The following is a 21046-nucleotide window of genomic DNA, read 5'->3' as shown; positions in this document are numbered from 1 at the left end:
ATTCCCATAGCAACTGTGGCCGATAAAACGGTAGGGGCCCGTCCCAAATGGCACCCTATTCCCTATATAGTGCACTACTTTAGACCAGAGCCCTATGGAACCCTATTCCCTATATAGTGCACTACTTTAGACCAGAGCCCTATAGAACCCTATTCCCTATATAGTGCACTACTTTAGACCAGAGCCCTATGGAACCCTATTCCCTATATAGTGCACTACTTTAGACCAGAGCCCTATGGAACACTACTCCCTATATAGTGCACTACTTTAGACCAGAGCCCTATGACACCCTATTCCCTCTATCGTGCACTACTTTAGACCAGAGCCCTATGGAACCCTATTCCCTATATATAGTGCACTACTTTAGACCAGAGCCCTATGGAACCCTATTCCCTATATATAGTGGACTACTTTAGATCAGGGCCCAATAGGGTGCCATTTTGGACACAGCCGTACTAATTATGTTGCTATTTACTTGTTTTCTGCTGCTAGGACCTGAGTCTGCCCAATGGGACGCCGGTGGAGACATCTAGTCCCGCCTCCTCATCTTCCCTCCTGAACCGGCTGCAGCTGGATGACGACCTGGATGGAGAGACACGTGACCTCTTTGTTTCCGTCGAAGACCCGAAGAAACACGTCTCCACCATGGAGACCTACATCACCTACAAGGTCGCCACTAAGGTAGATGTGGAAAATACTGCCTGTAATGTGGATGGAAGGTATACTGCCTGTAATGTGATGTAATGTGTTGATCCCATGTTTCACGAGCTGAAAAAAAATATCCCCGAAACGTTCCATTATGCACATTTTGTGCACAAATTTGTTTACGTCCCTGTTAATGAGCATTTCTCCTTTGCCAAGATAATCCATTTTATTTCTCTAAAATGTTGTCCATTAAATTTGTTAACGTCCCTTTTAGTGACCATTTCTCCTTTACCAAGATAATCCATCCACCTGACAGGTGTGGCATATCAATAAGTTGATTAAACAGCATGATCATTACACAGGTGCACCTTGTACTGGGGACAATAAAATGGCACTCTAAAATGATTTTAGATTGCCCTTACATTCAATGAGCATTCTTGTAATTAGAATTCTGTGTTTTATATTGTCACCAAATAGACCAACCAACCAGCTCATCCAATAGACCGACTCACTCATCCAATAGACCGACTCACTCATCCAATAGGCCGACTGACTCATCCCAATAGGCCGACCGACTCATCCCAATAGGCTGACCGACTCATCCCAATAGGCCAACTTAGCGAGGGGGCTGTGTTATTTCCTTAATTTCGTGCTCCTCATTTCCCTCCTGATCAGATGTCAGCCCAATCTAAACACCAAGATGATTGGAAAATCCTTCAAACCAGGGAAGTTGTGGAATGAAGACCCAAGCTGTTGTGCTGACCGTGGGAAGATGTTTTGCATGGGGGTTGGTGAGGAGTATTATAATGGCCTGGGGCTGTTCTTACATTCTAGATGATTCTGTGCTTCCATGGTTCGGGCCCCTTAGTTCCAGTCAAGGGAAATCATAATGCTACAGCATACAATGACATTCTAGATGATTCTGTGCTTCCAACTTTGTGGCAACAGTTTGGGGGAAGTCCCATTCCTGTTACAGCATGACAATGCCCCCGTGCACAAAGCGAGGTCCATACAGAAATGGTTTGAGGAAGGCCCTTTCCTGTTTCAGCATGACAATGCCCCAGTGCACAAAGCGAGGTCCAAACAGAAATGATTTGTTTAGATCGGTGTGAAAGAACTTGACTGTCCTGCACAGAGCCCTGACCTCAACCCCATCGAACACCTTTGGGTTGAATTGGTACCGCCGACTGAGAGCCAGGCCTAATCGGCCAACATCAGTGCCCGACCTTCCTAATGCCCTTGTGGTTGAATAGAAGCTAGTCCCTGCATAATAGTTCCAACATCTTCTTTCCCAGAAGAGGCTGTTATATCCGAGCAGGTGTCCACATACTTTAGATCATACGTCACAAATCAAATCACATTTTATTTGTCACATGCGCCGAATACAACAGTGAAATGCTTACTAACAAGCCTCTTAACCAACAATGCAGTTTTTTTTAAATACCACAAAAAAAGTAAGAGAGAAGAATAACAAATAATGAAAGAGCAGCAAAAAATTACAATAGCAAGGCCAATAGAGAGTTAATGTGTAGGCTATATACAGGGTGTTACGGTACAGAGTCAATGTGGAGTCTATATACAGGGGGTACTGGCACAGAGTCAATGTGGAGGCTATATACAGGGTATTACGGTACAGAGTCAATGTGGAGGCTATATACAGGGGGTACTGGTACAGAGTCAATGTGGAGGCTATATACAGGGGTACTGGTACAGAGTCAATGTGGAGGCTATATACAGGGGGTACCGGTACAGAGTCAATGTGGAGGCTATATACAGGGGTACCGGTACAGAGTCAATGTGGAATATAGGGGGTACAGAAATGGAGGCTATATACAGGGGGTACAAATCTTTTCAGTCTCCTGAGGGGGAATAGGCTTTGTAGTGCCCTCTTCACGACTGTCTTGGGGTGCTTGGACCATGTTAGTTTGTTGGTGATGTGGACGCCAAGGAACTTGAAGCTCTCAACCTGCCCCACTACAGCCCCGTTGATGAGACTGGGGGCGTGCTCAGGTACTCTTTTTGCTGTAGTCCACAATCATCTCCTTTGTCTTGATCCCATTGAGAAAGAGTTTGTTGTACGGTCAGGTCTCTGACCTCATGACCTCCTTATCATTGTCGGTGATCAGGCCTACCACTGTTTTCATCGGCAAACTTGATGATGGTGTTGAAGTCGTACCTGGCCGTGCAGTCAGGAGTGAACATGGAGTACAGGAGAGGACTTAGCACGCACCCCTGAGGGGCCCCCATGTTAAGGATCAGCGTGGCGGATGTGTTGTTACCTACCCTTACCACTTGGGGGCAGCCCGTCAGGAGGTCCAGGATCCAGTTGCAGAGGGAGGTGTTTAGTCCCAGGATCCTAAGCTTCGTGATGAGCTTTGAAGACAATATGGTGTTGAACCCTGAGCTGTAGTCAATGGACAGCATTCTCAGGTAGGTTTCCTTTTATCCAGGTGGGAAAGGGCATTCTGGATTTCAATAGAGAGTGCGTCATCTGTGGATCTGTTGGGGCAGCATGCAAATTGAAGACGTCTAGGGTTTCTGGGATGATGGTGTTGATGTCAACCATGACCAGCCTTTCAAAGCACTTCATGGCTTCAGACGTGAGTGCTACGGGTCGGTAGTCATTAAGGCAGGTTACCTTGGTGTTCTTGGGCACGGGGACTATGGTAGTCTGCTTAAAACATGCTGGTATTACAGACTCAGACAGAGAGTGGTTGAAAATGTCAGTTGCCAGCGCATGCTTGGAGTACACGTCCTGGTATTCCGTCTGGCCCTGCGGCTTTGTGAATGTTGACCTGTTTGAAAGTCTTACTCACATCGGCTACGGAGAGCGTGATCACACAGTTGTCCGGGAACAGCTGATGCTCTCATATCACGATTTAACAGGATGTGTTTTGGACGGAAGGTTGTTGGAGCGCCGCAGTGATGCATCTCTCCAACATCACCCTGGAGAGGAGCGCTGGGATTGAACGAGATCAATATTTACACTTATTACAGGGCGGCATCACCTAAAAAGCTCATATGCCATTGGTTGAGAGAAATTGTCATTGTTTCTTGGCAGTATTCCGTGAGGTTTTATTCTTGTTGGATCAGGCTTAGGGTTAGGGGTTAGGTAACACAGTGTAACCCTCTTTCTCTCTCTCTCTCTAGACAACGCTGATGGAGTTTGACCTACCAGAGTACCCTGTTAGGCGTTAAGGTCAGTGTTAGGGTTAGGTAACACAGTGTAACCCCCTCTCTCTCTCCAGACAACGCGGGTGGAGTTTGACCTACCAGAGTACTCTGTCAGGAGGCGCTACCAGGACTTTGACTGGCTCAGGACCAAGCTGGAGGACACTCAGCCCACACATCTCATACCAGTAAGTTAACCCTGACCCCTAACCCTAGACTACACATCTCATACCAGTAAGTTATGTACAAGCGGATCTGAACCCTTGTTTCCCCTCTCGGAAAACCAATGTCTTAACCAAGAGGAATGACACTCTCTCTTTCTCTCTTCTCTCTCTCTCTCTCTGCCCCTATCTCTCTCTCTCTCTGCCTCCTATCTCTCTTTCTCTCTCGCTCTGCCCCCTATCTCTTTCTCTCTCTCTTCTCTCTCTCTCTCTGCCCCTATCTCTTTCTCTTTCTCTTTCACTTTCTCTTTCTCTTTCTCTCTCTCTCTCTCTCTCTCTCTCTCTCTCTCTGCCCCCTCCAGCCCCTCCCTGAGAAGTTTGTGATGAAGGGGGTGGTGGACCGGTTCTCTGAGGAGTTTGTTGAGACGAGGAGGAAGGCTCTGGATAAGTTCCTGAAGAGAGTGGCTGACCATCCTGTCCTGTCCTTCAACGAACACTTCAATGCCTTCCTCTCTGCTAAGGTATGGGCTTGGGCAGTATACCGTATATACTCTATACCGGGGTATTTGGAAATAGCAATGGGATCGTTTTTCAATAGTGCCATTTTTTGTGATATATATATATATTTTTTTTTTGTAGTTACGTTTTAAGATAATACCTGCAGTCTCAGCTCTAAAATGCATCTAATATATTATATATATACCAATTTGGTTGCATATATGCAACAAAATATTTTTTCCGTCGACGGGAAGTTTTAATTTGGGTGCACTGTGCGACTATGAAAAAACACCTCTCGATAATATTAAGGCTTGGTTGTACCATTGTTTCTGAATGAGAAACAAGCGAGTGCAGATTCGTTAGCGTCGTGGTTGCACCATTACGACAGCGAAGACGGCCTGCTTTTAAACAAACCATGTTGAAACATCCGACCCAGATTACCAGCCCAGCATTTTATCTCCCTATAGCAGATTACCTGCCCAGCATTTTATCTCCCTATAGCAGATTACCTGCCCAGCATTTTATCTCCCTATAGCAGATTACCAGCACAGCATTTTATCTCCCTATAGCAGATTACCTGCCCAGCATTTTATCTCCCTATAGCAGATTACCAGCCCAGCATTTTATCTCCCTATAGCAGATTACCTGCCCAGCATTTTATCTCCCTATAGCAGATTACCTGCCCAGCATTTTATCTCCCTATAGCAGATTACCAGCCCAGCATTTTATCTCCCTATAGCAGATTACCAGCCCAGCATTTTATCTCCCTATAGCAGATTACCAGCACAGCATTTTATCTCCCTATAGCAGAATACCAGCACAGCATTTTATCTCCCTATAGCAGAATACCAGCACAGCATTTTATCTCCCTATAGCAGATTACCTGCCCAGCATTTTATCTCCCTATAGCAGATTACCAGCCCAGCATTTTATCTCCCTATAGCAGATTACCAGCCCAGCATTTTATCTCCCTATAGCAGATTACCAGCACAGCATTTTATCTCCCTATAGCAGATTACCTGCCCAGCATTTTATCTCCCTATAGCAGATTACCTGCCCAGCATTTTATCTCCCTATTAGCAGATTTTACCAGCCCAGCCCATTTTATCTCCCTATAGCAGATTACCAGCCCAGCATTTTATCTCCCTATAGCAGATTACCAGCCCAGCATTTTATCTCCCTATAGCAGATTACCTGCCCAGCATTTCACATTCATAAACAATGTCGTGGGCCGTTCTGAAACTACTCACGCGTCAAAGTTGTTAACCATTTGTTGACACTTTGTTCAGCCCTGTTACCCCATTGACTAGCTAGTTAATAACCTGGTAATTTGAGCAATAGAGGAAGAGGGATAGTTTATTCAGGAAATCAATGATCACAGCAATGAATGAATGACTGATCTCTTGCATGTTGTCATCACAAACCTGACATTTTTAAAGAGACCTTGTACAAATATCAAGTCCATATTCCAATCTCTCTGTCCATAGCTTAAGAAAAGGGCATATTTTGTTAGCTATCTACTGCAGGACATCAACACTAGCAGACTAGAACATAAAATGATGTTTAGGATTTGATTAGTGTGAAGCCTCCCTTGGGGGTGTTTTGCTAGATTTGATTGGTGTGAAGCCAAGTCCAACCTCGCCTCCCTTGGGGGGCATTTTGCTCTATTTGATTGGTGTGAAGCCAAATCCAACCTGGCCACTCTTAGGGATGTTTTGCTGCCCCAAGACAACCCATTATTTTATTTAAACAAATGTATCAAGTGAGGCCAAATGCTTTCTGGCATCAATCAATCAAATGAGACAAAGAGGTGCTGTTTCACTGTCCAGACAGCATCAGATACATGGTCTACACCACATATGTCAGAGTCAAGGCCCGGGGCCACATCCGGCCCGCGAGAAGGTTTTTTACGGCCCTGGGATGATCTTGATTTATTATTAGAACCGGCCCGCAGACCGCAGCAAGCCGGCAGCCCGCAGATCTTTTACACGCACCAATACTACATTTCCCACAATGCAACGGTGACGCACCGAGCAGTAGGCTGCTTCATTTCAATATTTATTGGCACAGCAGTCGTCAGCATCACAGTAAAATTAACTTTCAGATACCCATCAAAAATGGCAAAACGGAAGGTGGACACTGAGAACCGGGGTTTCAAACAAGGTGGGAGTCGGAGTATATGTTCACGGAGGTAGCTGGAAAACCTGTGTGTCTTCTGTGTGGAGAAAGTGTGGCGGTACTGAAAGAGTATAATCTGAGACGACATTATGAAACGAAACACGCGGACAAAAACAAGAATATGGACATGGAACAAAGGCTACAAAAGGCAGAGGAATTAAAACGAGGCCTCAAATCTCGACAGGCTCTGTTCAAAAAAGCCAAATCACAAGGCCAGGCTGCTGTCAAGGCCAGTTTTATTTTGGCAGAAGAGATCGCTAAATCAGCCCGGCCATTTACGGAGGGGGATTTCATCAAAAACTGCATGATTAAAGTTTGTGACGAAGTTTGCCCAGAAAAAAGGCAACTCTTTTTAAATGTGAGTCTGAGCAGAAACACCATTGCCGAGAGAGTAGACCAGTTGTCCATCAATCTAAAAGAGCAGCTTGTGAAAAAGGGAAAAGATTTCATTGCATATTCCTTGGCTGTGGATGAGAGCACCGACATTTCTGACATTGCCCAGTTGTCAATTTTCATCCGCGGAGTGGACTCCAGCCTAAGCGTGACAGAGGAGTTTTTGGCTTTACGTCCTATGCATGGCACAACTACGGGGCATGATTTGTATGAAGAGGTGTCAAGATGTGTAAATGAGATGGAGCTGCCTTGGGAAAAACTCGTGGGTTTGACAACCGACGGAGCACCTGCGATGTGTGGACACAGGAGCGGACTGGTGGCGAAGATACGGGAAAAGATGCAAGAGGAAAACGCGACAGGTGAGCTGACAGCTTATCATTGTATCATACACCAGGAAGCGTTGTGCGGTAAAGCCTTGAAAATGGAGCATGTAATGAGCATCATCACGCGCACAGTTAACTTTATCAGAGCCAAAGGTTTGAATCACCGCCAGTTCAAGGCATTTCTGACGGAGTTAGAAACGGAGCATGGTGATTTGCCTTATCACACAGAGGTGCGATGGCTAAGCCAGGGAAAGGTGCTTCAAAGATGTTTCGAGCTTCGTGAGGAGATTTGTCTGTTCTTGGACAGCAAAGGGAAAGACACAACACAACTCCGAGACGAAATGTTTCTGTGTGAAATGGCTTTTCTGTGTGACATTACGAGTCATCTGAATGCAATGAACTTGCAGCTGCAGGGTCGGGATCATGTCATCTCTGATATGTACAGTACAGTGAAGGCATTTAAAACCAAACTGACTCTGTGGGAGACGCAGATGCGGAAAGAAAATTTGAGCCACTTTCCCAGCTGCCAGACCATGAAAGAGAAGCTCTCTACCAGTGCGTTCCCGAGCGCACAGTTGGCTGATAAAATAGGTATGCTTGCCGCTGACTTTCGACGCCGATTTGCTGACTTTGAAGCACAAAAAGCAGGTTGGAACTGCTCGGTAACCCATTTGCTGTTGACGTGGAAAGCTCACCACCAAACCTCCAAATGGAGTTGATTGACCTCCAATGCAATGATGCACTGAGGGCAAAATATGCGGCAGTGGGTGCTGCGGAGTTCGCCCGTTTCCTCCCGACACAATGCCCCAGCTGCGCATCCAGGCTGCTCAAACGTTGTCTATGTTTGGCAGCACATACCTGTGTGAACAACTTTTTTTTCTTTGATGAACCTGAACAAAACATCACACAGAAGTCGACTTACTGCTGAACACCTCCACTCAATTCTGAGGATTTCCTCAGCTCAGAGCCTTACCCCGAACATTGATGAACTTGTGGAAAAGATGGGACACCACCAAGTATCACCCTCAACCTCAAACAAGTGAACATTACTGTGCAATCACATATTTAGAGTTTTTACTCAGTTCAAGTTTAAAAGTTAAAGTTTAATATTTGTTTTCACTGCATGTTACTTCTCCTTAAACAAAGTGTTGTTTTTGATTAATAGATTTTTGCACTTTATTTTATTGTATTTCAATCCAATTATATTTTAAAAATATTTCAGTTGAGTGGATGATAGAAAATTGCTATTATTGTTTTTTTCTTTGAAGTAAATTTAGCCCACTTTTGCTAAAATAGAAAATATAGGCTACTGATGGTGCCTTGAATACCGGTTTCTTTCATTTAATGTTCATGTTATGGGGATTTTTATATAAAGGAAATTTGTCTTTTGTGTCTGTTGAAAATTAAAGATTACTGACAGAGCCATAAGAAAATATTGCTTTATTTATCTGATCATATTGGAATATATTTGTGAGGTTTTCAGTAGGTTCAATTAGGTTCACTAGACTATATGCGTCATTTAAAAATTTTTCAATGAACATTCGAACAGTCCGGCCCTCGGCTTGTAGCTAAATTTTTTATTTGGCCCTCCGTCCATTTGACTTTGACACCCCTGGTCTACACATACTGAGACAGAGAGGTGCTGTTTCACTGTCCAGACAGCATCAGATACATGGTCTACACATACTGAGACAGAGAGGTGCTGTTTCACTGTCCAGACAGCATCAGATACATGGTCTACACATACTGAGACAGCATCAGAACATGGTCTACACATACTGAGACAGAGAGGATGCTGTTTCACTGTCCAGACAGCATCAGATACATGGTCTACACATACTGAGACAGCATCAGATACATGGTCTACACATACTGAGACAGAGAGGATGCTGTTTCACTGTCCAGACAGCATCAGATACATGGTCTACACATACTGAGACAGAGAGGTGCTGTTTCACTGTCCAGACAGCATCAGATACATGGTCTACACATACTGAGACATTCTTCTCTTCTACCATAAAACTCTTCCCGGATCCGTAAAATACAAGAGATGTGTTTTCTGCCAATATACCAGATAAAATAATGGTTAATAAACAACTCTTAAGCGGGCCACATGATGTGTCTGTTGTTAGACCTACTGGAAGCTGGCGATCTGCCCGTTGAAGACCCCTGATCTAGCTGGTTAGCTTAGCTGGCGATCTGCCTGTTGAAGACCCCTGATCTAGCTGGTTAGCTTAGCTGGCGATCTGCCCGTTGAAGACCCCTGATCGAGCTGGTCAGCTCAGCTGGCGATCTGCTTGTTGAAGACCCCTGATCTAGCTGGTTAGCTTAGCTGGCGATCTGCCCGTTGAAGACCCCTGATCTAGCTGGTTAGCTTAGCTGGCGGTCTGCCCGTTGAAGACCCCAGATCTAGCTGGTTAGCTTAGCTGGCGATCTGCTTGTTGAAGACCCCAGATCTAGCTGGTTAGCTTAGCTGGCGATCTGCTTGTTGAAGACCCCTGATCTAGCTGGTTAGCTTCTTGCTGTATCAAACTCCTCTTGGTAACACCAGAGAATCCTCTCCTGGATCAAGAGCCTTGCTATCTAATATTAGTTTTTTTGCGTGCAGCATTTTCGAGTTACTCATTGCAATTTTATGAGACGGAATATCAGAGACGGCATAAAATCCCTCTTCTGACACCAGTGTAACAGCAGGGCAGGGAAACGAAAGCGGGTCGCTGGTGTGAAAGATCACGTGTAGCTCAGTTGGTAGAGCATGGTGCTTGCAACACCAGGGTTGTGGGTTCGATTCCAACTGGGGACCAGTATGAAAATGTATGTACTCACTACTATGTCGCTTTGGATAAAAGTCACTGCTAAATGGCATATTCTTCTAATCTGAACAAAAAATATAAACGCTGAGCTGAAATAAAAGATCCCAGAAATGTTCCATACTCACAAAAAGCTTATTTCCCCAAAAATGTGTCAAGACATTTGTTAATCCTGACAGGTGTGGTATATCAACAAGCGGATTAAACAGCACCTTACACAGGTGCACCTTGTACTGGGGACAATAAAATGTCACTTTAAATGTTTTGTCACACAACACAATGACACAGATGTCTCAAGTTTTGAGGGAGTGTGCAATTGGCATGCTGATTGCAGGAATGTCCACCAGAGCTGTGGCCAGAGAATTTTATGTTTTCGAGAATTTGGCAGTATGTCCAACCGGCCTCAAAACCGCAGAACGCGTGTAACCATGCCAGCTCAGGACCTCCACATCCGGCTTCTTCACCTGTGGGATTGTCTGAGACCTGGACAGCTGATGAAACTGTGGGTTTACACAACCGACGAATTTCTACACAAACTGTTAGAAACCGTCTCAGGGAAGCTCACGTGCTCGTCCTTCTCACCAGGGTTTTGATCTGACTGCAGTTTGGCATCATAACAGACTTAAGTGGGCAAATGCTCACCTTTGATGGCCAGTGGAACACTGGAGAAGTGTGCTCATCACGGATTCATCCCGGTTTTCAACTGTACCGGGGCAGATGGCAGACAGTGTAAAGGGCGTCGAGAGGTTTGCTGATTTCAACGTTGTGAACAGGTTATGGTATGGGAAAGCATAAGCTATGGACAACGAACACAATTGCATTTTATTGATGGCAATTTGAAAGCACAGAGATACCGTGACGAGCTCCTGAGGTCCGTTGTCGTGCCATTCATCCTCCTCCATCACCTGTTTCAGCATGATAATGCATTTCACAAGGATCTGGACACAATTCCTGTAAGCTGAAAATGTCCCAGTTCTTCCATAGCCTGCATACTCACCAGACATGTCACCTATTAACCTCTTACATCTATGGGGGCGCTATTTCATTTTTGGATGAAAAACGTTCCCGTTTTAAACAAGATATTTTGTCACAGAAAGATGCTCGCCTATGCATATAATTGATACCATTCGAAAGAAGACACTCTGACGTGTCCAGAAATACCAAGATATTCTCTGTGCGTGCCCTAGAACGTGAGCTTCAGGCAAAACCAAGATGAGATGGCATCCAGGAAATGACAAGGATTTTGAGGCTCTGTTTTCCATTGTCTCCTTATATGGCTGTGAATACGAGAGGAGTGAGTCAACCCTTTCTGTCGTTTCCGCAAGGTGTCTGCAGCATTGTGATGTATTTGTAGGCAGATCATTGGAAGATTGACCATAAGAGACCACATTTACCAGGTGTCTGCCCGGTGTCCTGCGCCGAAATTGGTGCGCAAAAGTCACCTGCCAGTATTTTTCCATGCGATACAGAGAGGAAAGCAAGCTTCCACGAACTGCATATCAATGAAGAGATATGTGAAAAAACACCTTGAGGATTGATTCCAAACGTTTGCCATGTTTCGGTCGATATTATGTAGTTAATCCGGAAAAAGTTTTACGTTGTAGGTGACTGAATTTTCGGTTCGTTTCGGTAGCCAGACGCAATGTAGAAAACGGAACGATTTCTCCTACACACAGACGCTTTCAGGAAAAACTGCGCATTTGGTATGTAACTGAGAGTCTCCTCATTGAAAACATCAGAAGCTCTTCAAAGGTAAATGATTTTATTTATTTGGTTATCTGGTTTTTGTGAAAATGTTGCGTGCTAAATGCTACTCAAAATGCTATGCTAGCTTTGCATACTCTTACACAAATTAGTCAATTTCTATGGTTCAAAAGCATATTTTGAAAATCTGAGATGACAGTGTTGTTAAGAAAAGGCTAAGCTTGAGAGCAGACGTATTATTTTCATTTTATTTGCGATTTTCAGAAATCGTTAACGTTGCGTTATGCTAATGAGCCTGAGGCTTTAGTCACAAACCCGGATCTGGGATGGGGAGTTTCAAGAAGTTAAGCATGTTTGGGATGCTCTGGATCTACGTGTACGACACCGCGTTTCAGTACGTGCCAATATCCAGAAACGGATCAACTCTATGTGAAGGTGATGTCGCGTTGAATGAGGGAAACTGGTTGTCACCAGATACTGACTGGTTTTCTGATCCACGCCCCTTTTTTAAAGGTATCTGTGACCGACAGATGCATAGCTGCATTCCCAGTCATCTGAAACCTATAGATTAGGGCATCAATTGACTGATTTCCTTATATGAAGTATAACTCAGTAAAATCTTTGAAATTGTTGCAATGTTGCGTTTTATATTTTTTGCTATGTTCTTCTGAAATGTTTGCAATGCACTCATTAGCATTTAGCTAGCATTCGCTATGGGATTTTATGTGTATTAATAAAGCTTGAAGGAATCTCCAATCAAAGTCTCTGAGACATCTGTTGGTGTAATGTTGAAACAGTGGTAAACAAGGCCGCTGTGTATTGTGTGTGATTGTATGTTGTGTTTAACCTAACTGTTGTGGTTTCTCCCCAGGACCTGAATAAGAGACAAGGCCTCGCCCTGCTCTCTAAGATGGGGGAGTCGGTGAAGTACGTGACAGGGGGGTACAAGCTGAGGGGCCGACCCGTGGAGTTTTCTGCTATGGGAGACTACCTGGATATGTTCACACAGAAGCTGGGTACTATCGACAGGATAGCACAGAGAATCATCAAAGAACAGTCAGGTAGGGAACGGTGGTTATTGCTGGGTGTTGCCAAATCCAATTGTATTGGTTACATACACATGGTTAGCAGATGTTATTGGTCACATACACACATGGTTAGCAGATGTTATTGGTCACATACACATGGTTAGCAGATGTTATTGGTCACATACACATGGTTAGCAGATGTTAATGGTCACATACACATGGTTTAGATGTTACTGGTCACATACACATGGTTAGCAGATGTTATTGGTCACATACACACGGTTAGCAGATGTTATTGGTCACATACACACGGTTAGCAGATGTTATTGGTCACATACACACGGTTATCAGATGTTATTGGTCACATACACATGGTTAGCAGATGTTATTGGTCACATACACATGGTTAGCAGATGTTATTGGTCACATACACAGGGTTAGCAGATGTTATTGGTCACATACACATGGTTAGCAGATGTTAATGGTCACATACACAGGGTTGATGTAATTGGTCACATACACAGGGTTAGCAGATGTTATTGGTCACATACACAGGGTTAGCAGATGTTATTGGTCACATACACATGGTTAGCAGATGTTATTGGTCACATAATTGGTCACATACACAGGGTTAGCAGATGTTATTGGTCACATACACATGGTTAGCAGGTGTTATTGGTCACATACACAGGGTTAGCAGATGTTATTGGTCACATACACATGGTTAGCAGATGTTAATGGTCACATACACAGGGTTAGCAGATGTTATTGGTCACATACACATGGTTAGCAGATGTTATTGGTCACATACACAGGGTTAGCAGATGTTAATGGTCACATACACAGGGTTAGCAGATGTAATTGGCAGGGTTAGCAGATGTTATTGGTCACATACACAGGGTTAGCAGATGTTAATGGTCACAGATAATTGGTCACATACACAGGGTTAGCAGATGTTATTGGTCACAGATGTTAATCACATAAACATGGTTAGCATGGTTAGCAGATGTTAATCTGACAGTAGCGAAATGCTTGTGCTTCTAGTTCCGACCGTGCATTAATATCTAACAAGTAATCTAACAATTTCACAACAACTTCCTTATACACACAAGTGCAAAGGAATGAATAAGAATATGTACTAACAAATATATGGATGAGCGATGGCCGTGCGGCAAGATGCAATTTTGTATTTCTTTTTTATTTCACCTTTATTTAACCAGGTAGGCAAGTTGAGAACAAGTTCTCATTTACAACTGTGACCTGGCCAAGATAAAGCAAAGCAGTTCGACACATACAACGACACAGAGTTACACATGGAGTAAAACAAACATACAGTCAATAATACAGTATAAACAAGTCTATATACGATGTGAGCAAATGAGGTGAGATAAGGGAGGTAAAGGCAAAAAAAGGCCATGGTGGCAAAGTAAATACAATATAGCAAAACACTGGAATGGTAGATTTGCAATGGAAGAATGTGCAAAGTAGAATAAATAATGGGGTGCAAAGGAGCAAAAAATTAATTAATTAAATACAGTAGGGAAAGAGGTAGTTGTTTAGGCTAAATTATAGGTGGGCTATGTACAGGTGCAGTAATCTGTGAGCTGCTCTGACAGTTGGTGCTTAAAGCTAGTGAGGGAGATAAGTGTTTCCAGTTTCAGAGATTTTTGTAGTTTGTTCCAGTCATTGGCAGCAGAGAACTGGAAGGAGAGGCGGCCAAAGAAAGAATTGGTTTTGGGGATGACTAGAGAGATATACCTGCTGGAGTGTGTGCTACAGGTGGGAGATGCTATGGTGACCAGCGAGCTGAGATAAGGGGGGACTTTACCTAGCAGGGTCTTGTAGATGACATGGAGCCAGTGATTTTGGCGACGGGTATGAAGCGAGGGCCAGCCAACGAGAGCATACAGGTCGCAGTGGTAGGTAGTATATGGGGCTTTGGTGACAAAACGGATTGCACTGTGATAGACTGCATCCAATTTGTTGAGTAGGGTATTGGATGCTATTTTGTAAATGACATCGCCAAAGTCGAGGATCGGTAGGATGGTCAGTTTTACAAGGGTACGTTTGGCAGCATGAGTGAAGGATGCTTTGTTGTGAAATAGGAAGCCAATTCTAGATTTAACTTTGGATTGGAGATGTTTGATATGGGTCTGGAAGTAGAGTTTACAGTCTAACCAGACACCTAAGTATTTGTAGTTGTCCACGTATTCTAAGTCAGAGCCGTCCAGAGTAGTGATGTTGGACAGGCGGGCAGGTGCAGGCAGTGATCGGTTGAAGAGCATGCATTTAGTTTTACTTGTATTTAAGAGCAATTGGAGGCCATGGAAGGAGAGTTGTATGGCATTGAAGCTTGCCTGGAGGGTTGTTAACACAGTGTCCAAAGAAGGGCCAGAAGTATACAGAATGGTGTCGTCTGCGTAGAGGTGGATCAGAGACTCACCAGCAGCAAGAGCGACCTCATTGATGTATACAGAGAAGAGAGTCGGTCCAAGAATTGAACCCTGTGGCACCCCCATAAAGACTGCCAGAGGTCCGGACAGCAGACCCTCCGATTTGACACACTGAACTCTATCAGAGAAGCAGTTGGTGAACCAGGCGAGGCAATCACTTGAGAAACCAAGGCTGTCGAGTCTGCCGATGAGGATGTGGCGATTGACAGAGTCGAAAGCCTTGGCCAGATCAATGAATATGGCTGCACAGTAATGTTTCTTATCGATGGCGGTTAAGATATAATTTAGGACCTTGAGCGTGGCTGAGGTGCACCCATGACCAGCTCTGAAACCAGATTGCATAGCAGAGAAGGTATGGTGAGATTCGATATGGTCGGTAATCTGTTTGTTGACTTGGCTTTCTAAGACCTTAGAAAGGCATGGTAGGATAGATATAGGTCTGTAGCAGTTTGGGTCAAGAGTGTCAGGGTTGACCACAGCTGCTTTCCAATCTTTGGGAATCTCAGACGACACGAAAGAGAGGTTGAACAGGCTAGTAATAGGGGTGGCAACAATTTCGGCAGATCATTTTAGAAAGAAAGGGTCCAGATTGTCTAGCCCGGCTGATTTGTAGGGGTCCAGATTTTGCAGCTCTTTGAGAACATCAGCTGACTGGATTTGGGAGAAGGAGAAATGGGGAAGTCTTGGGCGAGAAGCTGTGGGGTGTACAGTGCTGTTGACCGGGGAAGGAGTAGCCAGGTGGAAAGCATGGCCAGCCATTGAAAAATGCTTATTGAAATTCTCAATTAGAGTGGATTTATCAGTGGTGACAGTGTTCCCTGTCTTCAGTGCAGTGGGCAGCTGGGAAGAGGTGTTCTTATTCTCCATGGACTTTACAATGTCCCAGAACGTTTTTGAGTTAGTGTTGCAGGAAGCAAATTTCTGCTTGAAAAAGCTAGCCTTAGCTTTTCTAACTGCCTGTGTATAATGGTTTCTAGCTTCCCTGAACAGCTACATATCACGGGGGCTGTTCGATGCTAATGCAGAACGCCATAGGATGTTTTTGTGTTGGTTAAGGGCAGTCAGGTCTGGGGAGAACCAAGGGCTATATCTGTTCCTGGTTCTACATTTCTTGAATGGGGCATGTTTATTTAAGATGGTTAGGAAGGCATTTAAAAAAAATATCCAGGCATCCTCTACTGACGGGATGAGATCAATATCCTTCCAGGATACCCCGGCCAGGTCGATTAGAAAGGCCTGTGTTTCAGGGAGCGTTTGACAGTGATGAGTGGATGTTGTTTGACCACTGACCCATTACGGATGCAGGCAATGAGGCAGTGATCGCTGAGATCTTGGTTAAAGACAGCAGAGGTGTATTTAGAGGCCAAGTTGGTTAGGATGATATCTATGAGGGTGCCCGTGTTTAAGGCTTTGGGGAGGTACCTGGTACCATTGATAATTTGTGTGAGATTGAGGGCATGAAGTTTAGATTGTAGGATGGCTGTGGTGTTAAGCATGTTCCAGTTTAGGTTCCAGTTTAGGTTGCCTAGCAGCACGAGCTCTGAAGATAGATGGGGGGCAATCAGTTCACATATGGTGTCCAGAGCACAGCTGGGGGCAGAGGGTGGTCTATAGCCGGCGGCAACGGTGAGAGACTTGTTTTTAGAGAGGTGGATTTTTAAAAGTAGAAGTTCAAATTGTTTGGGTACAGACCTGGACAGTAGGACAGAACTCTGCCGGCTATCTTTGCAGTAGATTGCAACACCGCCCCCTTTGGCAGTTCTATCTTGTCTGAAAATGTTGTAGTTTGGGATTAAAATTTCAGAATTTTTGGTGGTCTTCCTAAGCCAGGATTCAGACACAGCTTGAACATCCGGGTTGGCAGAGTGTGCTAAAGCAGTGAATAGAACAAACTTAGGGAGGAGGCTTCTAATGTTAACATGCATGAAACCAAGGCTATTACGGTTACAGAAGTCGTCAAAAGAGAGCGCCTGGGGAATAGGAGTGGAGCTAGGCACTGCAGGGCCTGGATTCACCTCTACATCGCCAGAGGAACAGAGGAGGAGTAGGATGAGGGTACGGCTAAAAGCAATAAGAATTGGTCGTCGAGAACGTCTGGAAAAGAGAGTAAAAGGAGGTTTCTGGGGGCGATAAAATAGCATCAAGGTATAATGTACAGACAAAGGTATGGTAGGATGTGAATACAGTGGAGGTAAACCTAGGTATTGAGTGATGAAGAGAGAGATATTGTCTCTAGAAACATCATTGAAACCAGGAGATGCATGTGTGGGTGGTGGAACTAATAGGTTGGATAAGGTATAGTGAGCAGGACTAGAGGCTCTACAGTGAAATAAGCCAATAAACACTAACCAGAACAGCAATGGACAAGGCATATTGACATTAAGGAGAGGCATGCTTAGTCGAGTGATCAAAAGGGTCCGGAGAGTGGAGAGGTTGGTTGGGGGTCACGGCGATTTAGACAGCTAGCCAGGCCATCGGTAGCAAGCTAGCATAGGATGGACGTCTGTTATTAGCCACCTCTTGCGTTCCGTCAGTAGATTAGTGGGGTTCCGTGTGGTAGAGGGGATTAATACCAATACCAATAGATGGTGTAGAGTACAGGATATACATATGAGATGAGTAATGTCGGGTATGTAAACATTATTTAAAGTGGCTAGTGATACATGTATTACATCCAATTATTATTCATTATTAAAGTGGCTAGAGATGAGTCAGTTTGTTGGCAGCAGCCACTCAATGTTTGTGATTTCTGTTTAACAGTCTGATGGCCTTGAGAAAGAAGCTGTTTTTCAGTCTCTCGGTCCCAGCTTTGATGCACCTGTACTGACCTCGCCTTCTGGATGATAGCGGGGTGAACAGGCAGTGACTCGGGTGGTTGTTGTCCTTGATGATCCTTTTGGCCTTCCTCGGACATCTGGTGTTGTCGGTGTCCTGGAGGGCAGGAAGTTTACCCCCGGTGATGTGTTGTGCAGACCTCACTACTCTCTGGTTGTGGGCGGAGCAGTTGCCGTACCAGGCGGTGATACAGCCCGACAGGATGCTCTCGATTGTGCATCTGTAAAAGTTTGTGAGGGTTTTAGGTGACGACCCAAATTTCTTCAGTCTCCTGAGGTTGAAGAGGCCTGTTGCGCCTTCTTCACCACACTGTCTGTGTGCGTGGACCATTTCAGATCCTCAGTGATGTGTACACCGATGAACTTAAAACTCTCCACCCTCTCCACTACTGTCCCATTGATGTGGATGCTCCCTCTACTTTTTCCTGAAGTCCACGATCATCTCCTTTGTTTTGTTGACATTGAGTGTGAGGTTATTTTCCTGACACCACACTCCGAAGGCCTTCAACTCCTCCCTGTAGGCCGACTCTCTGCCTGACTCTGTGTGACTCCCGTGTGTGTGTGTGTGTGTGTGTGTGTGTGTGTGTGTTGTTTTAGTCCCCACAGGGTCAAATGCTATTTCTAGGGGGTTTAGGGTTAAGGTTAGAATTAGTGACAGGGTTAGAATTACGATAAGGGTTAGAAGCCAGGGTTTGGGGCCAGGGTGAGGTTTTTGGGTTAGGGTAAGAGTACAGGTTAGGGGTTAGGGAAAATAGGATTTGGAATAGGACTGAATTGTGTGTACTCACAAGGTTAGCTGTACAAGACGTGTGTGTGTGTGTGTGTGTGTGTGTGTCCTGTCTAACCTGGGTGGTGACTGTCCCCTTCTCTATCCTACCTCTGACTACTGTGTCCCTCCTCCACTGTGTATTCAGAGTACCAGGTAGAGCTGCGTGAGTACGGTCCTGTCTACACTACCTGGGCGTTGTCGGAGGCGGAGCTACAGGGGCCTCTGGAGGGCGTGGCCAGCTGCATGGCTATCTGCTCCAGCGCCCTGGACGAACTCACCCAGGACATGAGCGAAGACTTCCTGCCCGTGCTCCGAGAATACGTCCTCTATATCGAGTCCATGAAGGTACAGTAGAATACAGTGCCTTGCGAAAGTATTCAGCCCCCTTGAACTTTGCGACCTTTTGCCACATTTCAGGCTTCAAACATAAAGATATAAAACTGTATTTTTTTGTGAAGAATCAACAACAAGTGGGACACAATCATGAAGTGGAACGACATTTATTGGATATTTCAAACTTTTTTAACAAATCAAAAACTGAAAAATTGGGCGTGCAAAATTATTCAGCCCCTTTACTTTCAGTGCAGCAAACTCTCTCCAGAAGTTCAGTGAGGATCTCTGAATGATCCAATGTTGACCTAAATGACTAATGATGATAAATACAATCCACCTGTGTGTAATCAAGTCTCCGTATAAATACAGTAGAATCCTCCCCTTTGTTTGTGATATAACTTTTACTTTAAAATATTCCGATATCCTTCACTGACCAAACTGCATTTAAAAAAAAAAATGTAACTACTCTTTTTACTGAGTGGAGAATATCATGATTCATATTTCTGAGTGACTTGGTTATTCATTTGCTGGCTGCATTGAATTCTACAGCAGGATCCACTGCAATAGTGAAGGTGTAAACTTCCTAGTAGAATGTCTTAACAGTATATTTGACCTCTCAGCTTCTCAAATCTAAAAATCTCAAATAGAAAACCGAAGAAAATGAACAACAATGACAAATGGTTTGATGAAGAATGCAAAAAAATCGAAGAAAGAAATTGAGAAACCTGTCCAACCAAAAAAGCTGTGAACAATCTGAGAGACAAGGCAGGAAGGGCCTTCGATGCCATCAAAAGGAACATAAATTTCAACATACCTATTAGGATTTGGCTAAAAATACTTGAATCAGTCATAGAGCCCATTGCCCTTTACGGTTGTGAGGTCTAGGGTCCGCTCACCAACCAAGACTTCACAAAATGGGACAAACACCAAATTGAGATTCTGCATGCAGAATTATGCAAAAATTCAGAATTAGGCCGATACCCACTAATTATCAAAATCCAGAAAAGAGCCGTTAAATTCTATAACCACCTAAAAGGAAGCGATTCCCAAATCTTCCACAACAAAGCCATCACCTACAGAGAGATGAACCTGGAGAAGAGTCCCCTAAGCAAGCTGGTCCTGGGGCTCTGTTCAGAAACACAAACAGTCGCCGCAGAGCCCCAGGACAGCAACACAATTAGATCCAACCAAATCATGAGAAAACAAAAAGATAATTGCTTGACACATTGGAAAGAATTAACAAAAAAACAGCAAACTAGAATGCTATTTGGCCTTAAACAGAGAGTACACAGTGGCAGAATACCTGACCACTGTGACTGACCCAAACTTAAGGAAAGCTTTGACTATGTACATACTCAATGAGCATAGCCTTGCTATTGAGAAAGGCCACTGTAGGCAGACATGGCTCTCAAGAGAAGACAGGCTATGTGCTCACTGCCCACAAAATGAGGTGGAAACTGAGCTGCACTTCCTAACCTCCTGCCCAATGTATGACCATATTAGAGAGACATATTTCCCTCAGATTACACAGATCCACAAAGAATTCGAAAAAAAATCAAATTTTGATAAACTTCCATATCTACTGGGTGAAATACCACAGTGGGAATCACAGCAGCAAGATTTGTGACCTGTTGCCGCAAGAAAAGGGCAACCAGTGAAGAACAAACACCATTGTAAATACAACCCATATTTATTCCTATGTACTTTAACCATTTGTACATTGTTACAACACTGTGTATGTATGTA

At 44.3% G+C, this 21046-nt stretch overlaps 1 protein-coding gene across 1 annotated transcript in view; it reads left to right on the top strand.

Annotated features, from left to right (window-relative positions):
- Window positions 1-19392, top strand: part of snx30 (sorting nexin family member 30) — a 49261-nt gene extending 29869 nt beyond the window's left edge. The window contains exons 2-6 of the mRNA XM_064977229.1: window positions 493-681; window positions 3894-4004; window positions 4340-4498; window positions 12755-12944; window positions 19113-19392. Coding sequence (XP_064833301.1) covers window positions 493-681; window positions 3894-4004; window positions 4340-4498; window positions 12755-12944; window positions 19113-19321 — 858 coding nt within the window. The 3' untranslated portion in view covers window positions 19322-19392. The remainder of the gene's footprint in view (window positions 1-492; window positions 682-3893; window positions 4005-4339; window positions 4499-12754; window positions 12945-19112) is intronic.
- Window positions 19393-21046: the final 1654 nt, after the last annotated feature.

The sequence above is a fragment of the Oncorhynchus masou genome, chromosome 11 (genome assembly GCF_036934945.1).
Source record: "Oncorhynchus masou masou isolate Uvic2021 chromosome 11, UVic_Omas_1.1, whole genome shotgun sequence".
Taxonomy (NCBI): domain Eukaryota; kingdom Metazoa; phylum Chordata; class Actinopteri; order Salmoniformes; family Salmonidae; genus Oncorhynchus; species Oncorhynchus masou.
The sequence above is the reverse complement of the archived record's forward strand: the minus strand, read 5'-3'. Positions and strand labels throughout refer to the sequence as shown.